Source organism: Aotus nancymaae, unplaced genomic scaffold, assembly GCF_030222135.1.
Source record: "Aotus nancymaae isolate 86718 unplaced genomic scaffold, 86718_ANA_hifiasm-v0.15.2.pri h1tg000028l, whole genome shotgun sequence".
Lineage (NCBI taxonomy): Eukaryota > Metazoa > Chordata > Mammalia > Primates > Aotidae > Aotus > Aotus nancymaae.
Genome location: NW_026988441.1, coordinates 31,833,918 through 31,850,255, shown reverse-complemented (window position 1 = coordinate 31,850,255; position 16,338 = coordinate 31,833,918). Strand labels below are relative to the sequence as shown.

General features: G+C 51.2%; 1 protein-coding gene across 1 annotated transcript in view; it reads right to left on the bottom strand.

The window, feature by feature from the left end:
• CACNA1A (calcium voltage-gated channel subunit alpha1 A) overlaps nt 1-16,338 on the bottom strand; it is a 298,241-nt gene that overhangs the window by 55,870 nt on the left and 226,033 nt on the right. The window contains exons 23-24 of the mRNA XM_064381775.1: nt 12,758-12,817; nt 11,519-11,625 (exon numbers count right to left, since the gene is read on the bottom strand). Of these exons, the coding sequence (XP_064237845.1) occupies nt 11,519-11,625; nt 12,758-12,817 (167 nt within the window). The remainder of the gene's footprint in view (nt 1-11,518; nt 11,626-12,757; nt 12,818-16,338) is intronic.

The following is a 16,338-nucleotide window of genomic DNA, read 5'->3' as shown; positions in this document are numbered from 1 at the left end:
AATAGAGACAGGGTTTCACCATCTTGGCCAGGCTGGTCTTGAACTCCTGACCTTGTGATCCACCCACCTCAGCCTCTCCAAGTGCTGGGACTACAGGTGTGGGCCACTGATCTTTATTTCTTTCTTCGGTCTCCGGTTTTAGACAGAAAACTCTTCAAAGGCTTACATTGTACTTTATTCTTCTCTGTGTTTCTTTTCCTTTTAATCTATTTTTTTCTTTTTTGAGATGAAGTCTTGTTGTATCGCTCAGGCTGGAGTGCAGTGGTGCGATCTCGGCTCACTGCACCCTCCACCTCCTGGGTTCAAGTGATTCTCCTGCCTCAGCCTCCCGAGTAGCTAATTTTTGTATTTTAGTAGAGACAGGATTTCACCGTGTTGGCCAGGCTGGTCTTGAACTCCTGACCTCAAGCAATCCACTGGCCTCGGCCTCCCGAAGTGCTGGGATTACAGGTGTGAGCCACTTCGCCCGGCCGTTTCCCCTTTAATCTTGATCCCTGTCCCAGCCCCTAGCCTGCACCTGGAATGTGGTGTCAGGACACTTGGATACCTCCAGGTTGAGTCTTTGGGTGGGAAGGTCACCTAGCAAACATCTCCCTGCAGTGACCTCCTGCGTCACGAGCAGAGCTGCCCCAGACACCCCCATCACGATGTGTCTTGGCATCAAGGAGCAAAAACATCACTCTTCACACCATTTGCTTTTTTGTGTGTGTGAGACAGAGTCTTGCTCTGTCACCAGGTGCCAGGCTGGAGTGCAGTGGCGCGATCTCGGCTCACTGCAACCTCCGCCTCCCGGGTTCAAGCAATTCTCCTGCCTCAGCCTCCCGAGTAGCTGGGACTAGAGGCGTGCGCCACCATGCCCAGCTAATTTTTGTATTTTTTTTTTAGTAGAGACGGGGTTTCACCATGTTGGCCAGGATGGTCTTGATCTCTTGACCTCGTGATCCACCCGCCTCGGCCTCCCAAAGTGCTCGGATTACAGGCGTGAGCCACCGCGCCCGGCCCCATTTTTTTTTTTTTTTTTTTTTGAGACGGAGTTTCGCTCTTGTTACCCAGGCTGGAGTGCAATGGCGCGATCTCGGCTCACCGCAACCTCCGCCTCCTGGGTTCAGGCAATTCTCCTGCCTCAGCCTCCTGAGTAGCTGGGACTATAGGCACGGGCCACCATGCCCAGCTAATTTTTGTATTTTTTTTTTAGTAGAGACGGGGTTTCACCATGTTGGCCAGGATGGTCTCGATCTCTTGACCTCGTGATCCACCCGCCTCGGCCTCCCAAAGTGCTGGGATTACAGGCGTGAGCCACAGCGCCCGGCCACCATTTGCTTTTTAAAGGACTCTTTTCTTTCGGTTTTCAGGGAACAAAGAAGAGAGCTGTATTTTAAGCCTGCTAGTCACAGACATACTCCGGGATTCAGCAGTCCAAACATTTTTTTTTCTTTTTAAAACCAACATCATCATCATCTCAAGGCCATGCCCCCAAGTGCAAGACACATGTTAGACAGTCACTGAGATAATTTTAGGCAGAACAGGGGCATGGATTGAATGGATCACAGAGGGACATAACCCTTTCCACGTATCTTTCAGACTTTCTGCTTGCACGAGAAAGGGAGCCTCAGGCAGATGCTAATAGGTCTTTAACACCTCCCTAACACTTAATAATTTCCCTTTTAACAGAGCCCAGCGCGAAGGCAGCAATTGTCTGAGTTCTGTTAGATTTACTTCTGCAGTTGCAGATTCATCTAAGCTTAGCAATACTGGTTGCGAGTGGATAATGTAGTTTCCTTTTTTTAAATTTGTTTTTATTTTAATTTTTTTATTAGAAAGATGGGGTCTCACTCTCACCCAGGCTGGATGGAGTGCAGTGGTGCAATCGTAGCTCACCACAGCCTCCAACTCCTGGGCTCAAGCGATCCTCTGGCCTCAGCCTCCCAAATGGCTGGGACTAGAAGCATGAGCCACTGCACCTGGCTAAAGTTTCCTTTTGAAATCGAAGTTTGGAATATGTGTTGGTGGAAAAAAACGTCAGGCAACGGTACCTCCAGGTTGCACATGGACTGGCTAAAATCTTGATGTCCCAAACAACTGACAGTTGGGAACACATCTCCGTGGCGTTCTGCATGTATTCCATGGCCACTTTATTCTTTAAATTTTTTTTTGAGACTGAGTCTCACTCTGTCACCCAGGCTGGAGCGCAGTGGCGTGAGCCAGCTCACTGCAACATCCACCTCCCGGGTTCGAGCAATTCTCCTGCCTCAGCCTCCTAAGTAGCTGGGATTACAGGTGCGCGCCACCACGCCCGGCTAATTTTTTGCATTTTTGGTAGAGATGGGGTTTTACCACGTTGGCCAGACTGGTTTCAAACTCTTGACATCAAGTGATCCATGCGCCTTGGGTTCCCAGAACGCTGGAATTACAGGCGTGAGCCGCCGTGTCCGGCTCATTTTCGTTGCTTCTGATAACTGCTCCACCCAGCTCACCTACTGAAACAGAACCTCTGCCCCTTCTGTTCTCTGCAGGAACTGGTGGGGCATGGGCAGAGGGATCAGCAAGACCCTTTGAAATGCCTCCTTCCCGGTGAGTGTGTTCTGGTCATTCTAAGCAACAGGACAGCGGTGGCAAGGACACGAGGCCACGGAAACAGGCCCAGAACTAACAAGGCTGCACCAGGTCACAGGTCACGAGAGACGGAATGAGAGAGAGAGAGAGAGAGAGACACTTTACCGTGTACTGCTCCTGGTGATGTGGCATCGGAAGGAGAGACAGATCGTAAGCGGCCTCAGAAGAAAGAACACAGAACACGCACGTACACACGCACCCCTGAGTCCCGCCCGGGGAGTAGTGGGGGCAGACTCAGGCTCATGGCGCCGGCCGGTGTCCATCCTTCCATCTGGAAGCCGCCCCTACCTCCGTTCAGTCCCCCACCCTTGGCAGGCCCCCGGCACTGCCAACAGCACCCAAGAAAGCCAAATTTCCAAGTAGCCGGACAGCTGCGAAGCTGTCAGTTACCAAAGGCGAATTCGCCGCAGAAAGTCACTGCCAAGAGCCGGAGACACCGCTCTTCTCCAGGCGTTGCGGAGCTGCAAGGTTTTAGAATGTCTTAAAGGCTGTGAGCTTTGGAGTTGAGGGGACCTCGGTTTGAATCCTAACTCTGCCTCTCATTATCCTCATCTGCAAAACAGGCCCAGACTGGGTGCGGTGGCTCACACCTATAATCCCAGCACTTTGGGAGGCCAAGTTGGGAAGATCGCTTGAGGCCAGGAGTTCGAGACCCGCCTAGGCAACACAAGGGGACCCTCTCTCTCTCTCTCTTTTTTTTGAGCACCCAGGCTGGAGTGCCATAGCGGGATATCGGCTCACTGCAGCCTCGACCTCCGGAGCTCAGGTGATTTTCCCACCTTAGCCTCCCAAGTAGCTGGAAATACAGGTGAATTTTTCTATGTTTCCTAGAGACGGGGGTCTCATTATGTTGCCCAGGCTAGTCTCAAACGCCTGGGCTCAAATGATCCTCCTGCCCAGGCCTCCAAGAGTGCTGGGATTACAGGTGTGAATCACCATGTCCTGGGCAAGACTGTCTCTTCAAACAAACAAGCAAATAAACCACCCGGGTCTGTGGAATTCTGATGTTTCATTAATAGCTATGGCCTTGGTTTGCTCTTTATGAAGGCAGGGTCAACGAAGAGCTCTGACTGGGGATGGAATTCGAAGCAACTCTCAAGTCCTCTGAGCAAATGCAGGGCTGGAGAAAGCCGTGAGCACTGGACAGTGAGTCCTCTCGTGACTCGTCATTGGAATTAGGCTTGGGGTTCATTAGGAGCCCTCAACAATGACCGGAGGTTCAGGTTAGACACACCTGACCACCATCAGAATGGTGGAAACCCTGTCACCAAAGACTCTATGGAATTTTCCATCCACAACCCGTTTGGAAGTTAGTGATTTTTTTTTTTTTTTTTTGAGACAGAGTTTCGATCTTGGCTAACCACAACCTTCACTGCCCAGGTTCAAGCGATTCTCCTGCTTCAGCCTCCTGAGTAGCTGGGATTACAGGCACGCACTACCATGCCCGGCTAATTTTGTATTTTTAGTAGAGATGGAGTTTCTCCACGTTAGTCAGGCTGGCCTCGAACTCCCGACCTCAGGTGATCTGCCCACCTCAGCCTCCCAAAGTGCTGGGATTACACGTGTGAGCCACTGTGCCAAGCTAGTGATATATATATTTTTTACAACACAGAATGGTTCAAATGCCTACAAATATTCCCATTGGATTCTCTTCTACACCCCCTCATCTCTTTTTCCTGTATTCTGACTTGGGGTTCTCAAACTCAGTATATCTAGGAATTACTGCATACCTAGAATCGTATAGATTTTACCTTCTTTTCAAGACAGAGTCTTGTTTCGTCACCCTGGCTGGAGTGCAGCATTGCAATCTCAGCTCACTGCAACCTCCGCCTCCCGGGTTCAAGTGGTTCTCCTGCCTCAGCTTCCCAAGTAGCTGGGATTACAGGTGCTGGCCACCACGCCCGGCTAATTTTGTATTTTAGTAGAGACAGGGTTTTGCCATGTTGGTCAGGCTGGTCTCAAACTCCTTGACTTAGGTGATCCACCCACCCCAAAGTGTTGAGATTACAGGCGTGAGCCACCATGCCCGGACTTATTTTATATTTTTAGAGACGGGGTCTTGCTCTGTCACCCAGGCTGGAGTGCAGTGGCGTGATCATGGCTCACTGCGGCCTTGAACTTCCTGACTCAAGTGATTCTCCCACCTCAGCCTACCAAGTAGCTGGGACTACAGGCAAGAGCCACCATACCCACCTTCCTTAGGAATGACTGAGGGAGTTTTCAATGATAGTGATTTTCTTTTTGAGATGGCGTCTTGCTCTGTCGCCCAGGCTGGAGCACAATGGTGCAGTCTTGGCTCACGGCAACCTTTGCCTCCCGAGTGCAAGCGGTTCCCTTGTCTCCGCCTCCCGAGTAGCCACCACACCCAGCTTGTTTTTGTATTTTTAATAGAGACGGGGTTTCACCATGTTGGCCACACTGGTCTCAAACCCCCGACCTTGTGATCGGCCCACTTTGGCCTCCCAAAGCGCTGGGATTACAGGTGTGAGCCACTGCACCCGGCCAATGATAGTGATTTTTGCCCCGTCTGCTGACTTTAGGTTTAAGACGGGAGTCTTCTGAACATCATTGCATTTGCCTGTGGGAAGCTGGCACCATGATGCCCATTTTCCAGATAAGGAAGCTGAGGCTTAGAGAAAAAGAGTGACTTGCCCAAGGGCAGGCACACAGCGAGGAAGACAGACAGACTGAGATTCAAACCCAGGAGTGGGTCTCTTGCCCTCTAATCTTCTTTCCATTTCATCATATGCAAGAAAAAGAATGTTTTCAGGGTGGGGGCTGTTTTGAAGATGAGGATCAAAAGATAGCAGCTGAGGGCTCCATCTTTGGCTTCCCGACAGTCTGGCTCCTGGATATGCAGGAGCAGCTTGATCAAGGTGCTCTGCCAGCTGCGGTCCTGCCTTTGGGGGAGGAGCAGCCGCGCCAGATGGACTCTTGGCAGTGAGGGCAGGATCATGAACCGCCAGCTGCTGAGAAATGTCAGTTGGCTGCCCCAATGCATGGGCACAGAGCGTGATACGATGTGTGATGGCTCATGAAACGGTGCGTTTATGGTGGACAGATGGACGCGTGGGACACAGTCAGTGAATTGAGCAGGACACACACACACACACACACACACACACACACACAGATATTTGGGTGAGGTGCAGGAGGGGTGGACACCTTCAGGAGAGCTTCAACACATCCCTTGGTGGGACCACAGGGATAGTTTTTTCCCATATCAGAGACGGGGCCACGATCACAGCACTGCGGGGAGAATCCTTGCTTTGACCCCAACGGGCCAGAATAGCAAGATTCCTTTCAACAAGGAAGAGAGCAACCTTACGCTCCCTTCCCCTGGATCTTGCAGCCCCGCCAGGACCTCAAAGAATGCAGGCCGGCTGGGCTGCTGAGTGTATCATTCTGCCCGCTGTGAGCCTCCGTATGCAGGGCTGGGAGATGGGCAGCATCTGACAGCTCAACCCAACCGCAGCGATCTTGCTGGGCTTATTTTCCTCCACGGTCCCTCTGGGCCACAGTTTCCTCATCTAGAAGGGAAAAACCGAGGCACAGACAGGCTAAAGGACTTGCACGTCTAGAGAAATCAAACAGAGCTGCAGGGACCTTTTCCTCAAACAGGAAGGTCAGTCTAATACTTGCTGGGGTTCTCAGCCTTGTCTATGAGGAGATGTGCACACAGGACAGACAAAGCAAGTTAAAAGACCAGAAAGGAGAGAAGCAGAGGACCTGGTCGGGTGCGGGGTGGGTTCAGCACTCAGGTTGAGAACCTCAGAGCATCCCACGCTCCTTCCAACGTGCCAACTATCTGATGACGAGGAAAGACAATAAGCCAAGTCCTCATAGGGTGAGAGACCTTCTCAGGCAAAAGAGGCCAGAAACCTGTAACCAGGGGAAGAGTCCAAAACTTTTCTTGGGGGGAAAAAGCAGCAGCTTGAGTAGTAGTGCCTATTCTGGCTTTCTAGCAATTTGGTGCTTAGGCGTGCAGGAATGGCTTGATCAAGGCACCTGACCAGCTGTGCTGGGCCTGCAGCCCTGCCCTGGGGGAGGAACAGCAGCATCAGATGGACTCTTGACAGTGGGGTGGGGAGGATGAGGTAGGGGTGAGGTCTCAGGGCCTCCTTTCCCATACCTCTCACTGTTATATAAAGATGCTCCCTGTTGGACTCATGGCCGTCGGCTGTTCCAAAGCTCTGGGAGAGTCCCAGACACTTGCCAGAATCTCACTGGCAAAATCTCACACCTCCCAGTTCCTGCACAATCTACGAGCCTGCCAGGGCTGACAGGATGGCCTGAAATCCCTATCCGGATCATTTTCTTGTGTAAGAATTAAAATAACAACAACACTCAAAATGGATTTTCAAGGGCGCAGAGTGGCTTTATGCCTGTACTAATTTTACAAGAACAATGTAAAAGCTTGACTCTGCAAACAGGCTGCCAAATTTCTGTGAGCTGTAGGCCAAATCTGAACGCCCTGGTATAACTTGTTTTTTTTGTTTTTTGAGATGGAGTCTCACTCCGTCACCCAGGCTGGAGTGCAGTGGTGCGATCTTGGCTCACTACAACCTCTGCCTCCCAGGTTCAAGTGATTCTCATGCCTCAGCTTCCTGAGTAGCTGGGATTACAGGTGCATACCACCATATCCAGCTAATTTTTGTATTTTTAGTAGAGACAGGGTTTCACCATGTTGGTCACGCTGGTCTTGAACTTCTGACCTCATGATCCACCTGTCTCGGCCTCCCAAAGTGCTAGGATTACAGGTATGAGCAACTGCGCCCAGCCAACTTGATATTTAAAAAGAAAACTCAGAAATGATAATAAAAAAAGAAACTCTCTATGGCAGATTCTTTTGTAACACAAAGAATCATTCTGCTATTTTTTTTTTTTTTTTTTTTGAGATGGAGTCTTGCTCCGTCACCCAGGCTGGAGTGCAGTGGCGTAATCTTGATTCACTGCAACCTCCACCTCCTGGGTTCAAGCGATTCTCCTGCATCAGTCTCCTGCGTAGCTGGAATTACAGATGCCCCCCACCATGGCCAGCCAGTTTTTGTATTTTTAGCACAAGTCCCCGATGCCAAAACAATGACAGAGGGTCAGCTCTCTCCAAGCTGCACGGTTTAGGGGAGGCTCACATCACCCAAGGACATAGGCCAGGGTCACTAGCAGTGCGGGAAGTGAGAGAGGAAGAGAGGAAGAGGAAAATAGAAACTGAGAGGGGTAAGAGGAGAAAGCAAGCAGAAGGAAAAAGGAGAGAGACAGAAAGAGACAGAGAGAGGGAAGGAGAGAGAGGAAGAGAGGGGAAAGGGGGAAGAGAAAGAGGGAGAAGGAAAAGCAGGGGAGAGGAGAGGGAAGGGGTGAGAGGCAGAGGGCTGGAGAAACCCTTAGGATACTTCCGTAAAGGATTCACTTGAGGCTGAGGGTGGTAAGATATTTTGGCTTTTCAGGATTCAAATTTTCTTAGAGTCTAGCCTGATGTCTACCTGACACTTTGAAGGACCTGCTCAAATAGGTGATGGAGGGAGAGAAAAAGAGAAAAGCACATTTTGTTATAATATTTTTTTTTTTTTTTTTTTTTGAGATGGAGCCTTGCTCTGTCGCCCAGGCTAGAGTGCAGTGGCACAATCTTGGGTCACTGCAGTCTCTGTCTCCCAGGTCCAAGCGATTCTCCTGCCCCAGCCTCCCGAGTAGCTGGGATTACAGGCATGTGCCACTATACCTGGATAATTTTTGTATTTTTAGTAGAGAATTTTTGTATTTTTGTTATGTTGGCCAGGCTGGTCTTGAACTCTTGACCTCAGGTGATCCGCCTGCCCTGGCCTCCCAAAGTGCTAGGATTACAGGTGCGAGCCACTGTGCCCGGTCTATTATAATACATTCTTATGCACACTGTGATTAGCTAAAACAATCATTTTTTGGGGGTGGAAAACAGTGCTAATTTGATACGGAACAAATTGTATCTCATTTTTATTTTACGTTTCTCTGAATTCCAGTGAGGCTGACCTACCGTCCAGTTCTACTAGCTGCCAGCATTCTGTGAGGTTTCTCTTTACGTCCTTTGCCATTTATCTACTGAGGACTAGTGTTTCTTAGTGATTTGTAACTGCTTTTTATATCTTGAGGACACGGGCTCCTTGTGTTATTTGTTGCGATGTTTGTCCCCTAATGTGCTGTGCACTGTATTTTGTTTTTTCTATTTATTTACTTTTAAACACACAGAACAGCTCGCTCAACCTGTTTCTTTGGTAATCATTAAAATTATTATCACTATTAAAATTATTCAGTAACCATATAACGCAATCATAACCTAAATAGCTAGTTCACTGATTTTTAATTTTTTAAATTTTTATTGTTTTGAGATGGGCTCTTCCTGTGTTCCCCAGACTGGAGTGCAATGGCGCAATTTTGGCTCACTGCAGTCTCGACCTCCTGGGCTCAAGGGATTCTCCCACCTCAGCCTCCTGTGTGGCTGTTACTACAGCCATGCCACCATGATGCCTGGCTAGTGTGTGTGTGTGTGTGTGTGTGTGTTTTTTTTTTTGTAGAGATGGGGTCTCCCTATGTTACCCAGGCTGGTCTCGACCTCCTGGGCTCAAAGCAATCTGCCTGTCTCAGCTTCCCAAAGTGCTGGGATTACAGGTGTGAGCCACTTGCCCAGCCAGCTTTTTTTTTTTTTTTTTTTTTTTTTTTTTTTTTTGAGTCGGAGTTTCGCTCTTATTACCCAGGCTGGAGTGCAATGGCGCGATCTTGGCTCACCGCAACCTCCGCCTCCTGGGTTCAGGCAATTCTCCTGCCTCAGCCTCCTGAGTAGCTGGGACTACAGGCACGCGCCACCATGCCCAGCTAATTTTTTGTATTTTTAGTAGAGACGGGGTTTCACCATGTTGACCAGGATGGTCTCGATCTCTTGACCTCGTGATCCACCCGCCTCGGCCTCCCAAAGTGCTGGGATTACAGGCGTGAGCCACCGCGCCCGGCCTTTTTTTTTTTTTTTTTTAAAGCAATCTCTTCGATTACTGTAGTAGTCAAATAGATACTGAAGAACTCTGAGGAGAGGGAAGGAGGAGGGGAGGGGGAGCAGGAGAGAGAGAAAAAGAAAAGAAGAGCAAGTGAAGAAAAAGGGAAAAGGGAGAAAGAGGAGGAAGGAGTGAAGGAGAAAGAGAAAGAGGCACAACCAGCCTCCCGACCTCCGTGACATCTCCTCCAGCTCTGAGGCGTGCATCCAGACACTCGGGAGATTTCTTGTTCTAACACAACCTCACCTCACTGTGTTCCCAGAGAAGAATCTAAGTGTGGCCTATTTTATAGGTCTTCAGCTGGAAATGGGCCACCACTCTGGCCCTCCTGACAAACCAAGTCCTCACTGGTCACGGAGACCGTTCAAGGGTCCCTCCAGATGGGCTGAGGAGGGAGCCTGGAGGCAGAGGCACAGGAGGAAGCCCCGGATTTCTCAGTGGGAGTGAGTAGGTCAAGATCCTTCCAAAACCTTTCAGGGAATAATCCACCATGGTGGGCACAGCCGGGGTCCCCAAGAGTTGTTTCTCGATTAGAGACTTATTAGATGTTTTTCATCCTGCTCCAAATGTCTACAACTTCAGGAATGTACTGTTACATCTGCTATCAGGGTCCTAAGTGCTAATGGCCACTCAGCTATTGAGTGCCATCTTGAAATAGTCACCCAGAACCTGGGGGCCATTTTGAAATGGCTGCCCTGGAAGTTGGGCACCGTCTTGGAATGGTTACCCAGAACGAGGGTGCCACCTCGAAATGGCTGCCCAGAACTTGGGGGCCGTCTTAGAATAACCACCCAAAACTTGGGGACCATCTTGGAATGGCTACCCAGAACTTGAAGGCCACCTTGGAACTCAGGGACCATGTAAGCATGGCCATCCAGAATTCAGAAGCCATCTTGGCATGGCAGCCCAGAACTCAGAGGCCATCTTGCAATGGCTTCCTAGAACATGGGGGCCATTTTGGAATGGCCACCCAGAACTTGAAGGCCACCTTGGAACTCAGGGACCATGAAAGCATGGCCATCCAGAATTCAGAAGCCATCTTGGCACGAGAGCCCAGAACTCAGGGGCCATCTTGGAACAGCCGCCCAGAACTTAAATGCCACCTTGGAATGGTTGCCCAGAACTTGGGGGCCACCCTGGAACTCAGGGGCCATTTTGCAATGGCTTCCTAGAACTTGGTGGCCATCTTGGAATGGCCACCCAGAACTTGAAGGCCACCTTGGAACTCAGGGACCATCTAAGAATGGCCACCTCAAATTCAGAAGCCATCTTGGAATGAGAGCCCAGAACTCCGGGGCCATCTTGGGATGACTAAGTGCTTGGGTGCCATCCCGAAATGGCTGCCTCCAACTAGGGCACCACGGTGGAGCCCCAGGATGGCACACGGCCTTTCAGAGGGCAGAGAAACCCAGGACGACTGGGAGAAGCGAAAGACACACAAAGGGAATCACCAGGCCTACAGCTACGGGGCCGTCAGGCACAGGGAGGGGGTCAGAATTCTCATGCACATTCATTTCCTGATCGTCTCTTTAGGGACTCCCCAAAGAGACAGCGGCTTGGGCGGCACGTGTGGAGCAGTAGGGGAATGACATGTTCCGGCGAAGCTAGTCTACAGAAAGCAGCACAGCAAGAGGCTGGTGGCGTGGCTGAGGCCCGCTGCTGTGTGAGGAGGTAGAAGGTACGTGGGGGGGTCCCTTCTCCTTCTTCCTCCACGGCTGTCATGCAAAAAGCCAATCGAAGCTCTCCTGGTGGCATGCTGATCTCTCCCTCGTCCCCAGAGCCCACACACCCCGTCCCTGAACCCTGAGAACACGTCCCCTGATCTGATGGGTGGCCCCCAGGCCGGGGGTTGGGGGAAAAGAGGCCAGTGGAGGCCTTGCGAGGAGACTTACGTGAAGGCAAAGGCTACCAGGGCCCCACTGACCACTATGAAGTCGAGAATATTCCAGAGGTCGCGGAAGTAGGCACCCTGATGCAGGACGAGCCCCAGGTCGATCATCTGTGGGGGAGAAGAGAGGGTGCTCAGAACCCCCGCCTGATCCCCACCCTGGGGTGTTGCCACCCACTCCCTAACCTCTTGGGGAGAGGCAGGGAAGCCAATGAGGTCGCCTCATCCTGCAGGGATGGGCGGTGGCCAGAGGACTCCGGGGAGGAGTGGGGAGCCCCTGCTCCATGAGAGGCGGCCCCTCTGCCTGATGGAAGGCAGCTCTGGCTTGCCGGTTCTTACATCCAAACCTTGGGGTCCTGTTTGATGCCTCTTTGTCCCAGATCCCTCATTGGCTCCATCTGCAAAGCTCACTGGCTCTGATTCCAGAACCTTCCAAGAATCTGTCCACATCTCACCTCTTCTTTGGTCACCAGCCTGATCCTGTCCCCGTCATCGTCCACGGGGACCAGTGTGATCACCTGCTTACAGGTCCTCTGCTTCCCACACATGTCAGAGGGCACCTGTGAACACCTGGGTCAAATCCCTCCTCTGCTCGGAACCCTCTATGGCTCTCACCTCACTTAAAGTCAAAGCCAAAGAGCCCTCTCTGTGACCCCCTGCACAAGGTGCTCCTCACCTCCCTGTTCTCATCTCTCTGCCTTTGTTTCCCCTCTTCTCACACTCGGCGAAGCCACACCAGTCTCCTTGCTGAGCCTCAAACACACCCGGCATTTCTAATCCTCTGGCAGACTCCTCCTCTAGAGGGGGGCATTCTTGAAGGCTCAGGATGTCCTGGAACTCTGGCTCTCTGCACTTTTATTTTTTGAGACAGAGTTTCACTCTGTCACCCAGGCTGGAGTGTAGTGGCATGATCTCGGCTCGCTGCAGCCTCCACGTTGGCTCAAGCAGGGTCAAGTGGGTTCAAGGTCAAGTTGGCTCAAGTGGGTTCAAGCAATTCTCCTGCCTCAGCCTCCCGAGTAGCTGGGACTACAGGCAAGAGCCACCACGCCCGGCTAGTTTTTGTATTTTTAGCAGAGACAGGGTTTCACCATGTTGACCAGGCTGGTCTTGAACTCCTGACCTCAAATAATCTGCCCGCCTCGGCCTCCCAAAGTGTTGGGATTACAGGCATGAGCCACTCTGCCTGGCTTAAAAAAACAAAACAAAACAATACTGCATGTTCTCACTTCGCATGTACACTCACCTTGATCACCATCTCAAAGGTAAAGACGCCTGTAAAAACGTAGTCAAAATACCGCAGCACCTGTAGGGGTTAAAAGCAAGAGAGCAGTGGATTACTGGCCCGTTCCAGCAGAGCCCCGGTAAAACGAACGACTGCCCACTGGGGAGCAGAGTCTGTACCCAGGGGAGGCAACAGCTGCCACATTGGTTGGGCAGGGCGCGCACTGCACAAGGGCCCCTCCCACCTCTTCTCTAGTGCAGATTTGTATGTTGTGAATGAAACTGTCCAGCAGATGGCAGCAAATCCTAACAGAAATCCCTGTATTAGGCCGGTTCTCTACCGCACGGGAAAGGTGCCTTTTAAAATTTACCCCAAGTCCTACAGAAGATTAGAGGCGGCCCCAGAAAAGTTCAGGGTTGACTGTATCCCTCTTGGTGATGGATCTAATCCCCCGATACCCTTGCTTTCCTGTGTGTCCTGGATGAGAAATCATTGCTATGTGTTTCTTTTTTTTCTTTTTTGAGACAAAGTCTCACTCTGTCACCCAGGCTGGAATGTAATGGTGCCCTCTCAGGCCACTGCAACCTCCGCCTCCTGGGTTCAAGTGATTCTCCTGCCTCAGCCTCCCGAGCAGCTGGGGTTACAGGAACATGGCACCACGACCGGCTGACTTCTGCATTTTTAGTAGAAACAGGGTTCCACCATTTGGTCTAGCTGGTCTTGAACCCTGACCTAGTGATCCGCCTGCCTCGGCCTCCCAAAGTGCTGAGATTACAGGTCTGAACCACCACGCCCGGCGCTACGTGGTTTCTTAAACACTGGGGCCAACCCCTTGCCATCACATCTGTTCCTGCCTCATGGCCAGGCCCCTGCCAGGGTAGGATAATTCTTCCCGTCCCCCTCTCCAGGCCTGATGTTTCTGCCTGGACGAGCAACGTTCTCTGGCCCAGCCCCTCTCCAGGACACACCACAGCACATGTCTGGTGTCACCCAGGCATAAAGATGAGGGTGTGTTGCCCTGTGTCTGGCTGGTGGTAGGTACAGGGGGTGGACACTGGCCAGGTGTGCTGGCTCAAGCCTGTGACCTCAGCACTTTGGGAGGCCGAGGTAGGCAGATCACTTGAGGTCAGGAGTTCGAGACCAGCCTGACCAACATGGCAAAACCCATCTCTACTAAAAATACAAAAAATTAGCTTGGCATGGTGGCGTGTGCCTGTAATTCCAGCTACTCGGAAGACAGAGGCATGAGAATCACTTGAATCTCGGAGGTTGAGGTTGCAGTGAGCTGAGATCACACCGCTGCACTTCAACCTAGGAAACAGAGACTCCGTCTAAAACTAAAAAAAAAAAAAAAAAGGACAGGTGTGGTGGCTCATGCCTGCAATCCCAGCACTTTGGGACGCAGAAACGGGTGGATCACTTGAGGCAGGAGTTCGAGACCAGCCTGACCAATAATGATGAAACTCCGTCTCTATTAAAAATGCAAAAATTAGCTGGGCATGGCAGCGTGCGCCTGTAATCCCAGCTATTCGGGAGGCTGAGGCAGGAGAATCGCTTGAACCCAGGAGACAGAGGTTTGTGGTGAGCTGAGATCGTGCCATTGCACCCCAGCCTGGGCAACAAGAGCAAAACTCTGTCTGGGGTGGGGTGGGGGTAATTGGATCCACCTGGAAGCAGCAAGGGCTGAGCATTACTGAACATGGCCACCAGAGGGCGCTGTGAACACCCCAGTCAGGCAAGTTTTGCTTCTGCTTACAACTCTCCATGGCTTCCACCTCACTCAGGGATCAAAGCCAAATTCCTCCCCGAGGCCCTCAAGGCCCTGCACGATCTGACCAGTCATGTCCCTGACCTCACTTCCTCTCACTTCCCCCTTGCTGACTTCCTCTTGTGGCCTGAGATGCTCCCACCTCAGGGCCTTTGCACAGGCTGTTCTGTCTCTCCGGAATGCTTTCCCCACATCCCATTTGATTCCCTCTTTCTCCTCCTTTATGACTTAGCTCAAATGACACGTTCCCAGTGAGGACTTCCCTGGCTGACTGTTTAAATTCCATCTCCTGGGCTGGGTGTGGTGGCTCTGTGATCTCAGCACTTTGGGAGGCCAATGCAGGAGGATAATGAGGTCAGGAGTTCGAGACCAGCCTGACCACCATGGTGAAACCCCGTCTCTACTAAAAATACAAAAAGTTAGCTAGGTGTGGTGGCAAGCGCCTGTAATCCCAGACACTCAGGAGACTGAGGCAGGAGAATTGCTTGAACCCTGGAGGTGGAGGCTGCAGCGAGCCGAGATTGTGCCACTGCACTCCAGCCTGGGTGACAGAGAGAGACTGTGTCAAAAAAACCCCACAAAAACAAAAACAAAAACAAAACAAAATTCCATCTCCTGATGCTTGAGACCCCCCTTATGGAACCTCTCTTTCCCTCTGCCTGCCACACCCCCAGTCACTTATCACTCCCCAAACAACTATGTGTTATAGTCACTGACAATCTCATTCTCCATCTCCCCCACCCAAATGGCAGCCCCACAGGACAGGGATGTCTGTCTGTCACCATGGCATCTCCAGTTTATAATACAGAGTCAGGCATATAGTAGGTGCTCAAGAAATGTTTGTTGAATGAATGCATGAACAGCTAGGGCTGTGCTGGGTCCTGCAGGAGCCGGGCTCTGTGATCCATGTGGTTATAACATATATTTCTGTTATGTGTGGTGCTTGAAGAGGAATTAGAGACCAGAGTGCCTGGGGTCGGGGTGGGGTGACTTCCGGGAGGGAGGGGCTGGTTCAAGTGGATTGGCTTGAAGGACCTGGGTAGGCAGAGGGGATGGTGCTGGGGGAGTATGTCAGGTGTACCAGGCAGTGGCATAGCCTGGTCAAAGGCCTGATGCTTTGTGGGCTCTGGGAGTGCAGGGACTGTCTTATACCCTGTCAATCCTCCCTGGCTAGCTCAGTACCTGGCACGTAGTAGTTGCTTATTAAATACTTACTAAAGGAATGAATGAAAGGAAAGAAGAGAGTGAGTTAGGAAAGGGCAGGCCAGGAGGTCAGGTGACCCTAATTCTGGAGCACTTAATAAGGCGTACAAGAGGAAATCAAAAGACCAATAAATTCAGTTCAAGTAGTCCTAATATTTAGATCTTTTTGACCTATTTGCAAGTGCTTGATCTCATTCATTACAGGGAAATGTCAAGCAAGACCCCAGTGAGATCTCACTCCACACCCAGCAGAGGAGCCAAAGAAAACAGACGAGAGCACCAAGTATTGACGAGGGTGGGGAAGAACAGGAGTTCCCACGTGCTACTGGTGCAAGGACCACTGCCTTTATTTTTATTTTTTGAGACAGAGTCTCGCTCTGATGCCCAGGCTGGAGTGCAGTGGTGCGATCTCGGCTCACTGCAACCTTTGCCTCCTGGGTTCAAGCGATTCTCCTGCCTCAGCCTCCTGAGTAGCTGGGATTACAGGCACATGCCACTACACCTAGTTATTTTTTTTTACTTTTAGTAGAGACGGGGTTTTGCCATGTTGGCCAAGCTGGTCTTGAATTCCCGACCTCAGGTGATCCACCTGCCTCGGCCTCCCAAAGTGCTGAGATTACAGGTGTGAACT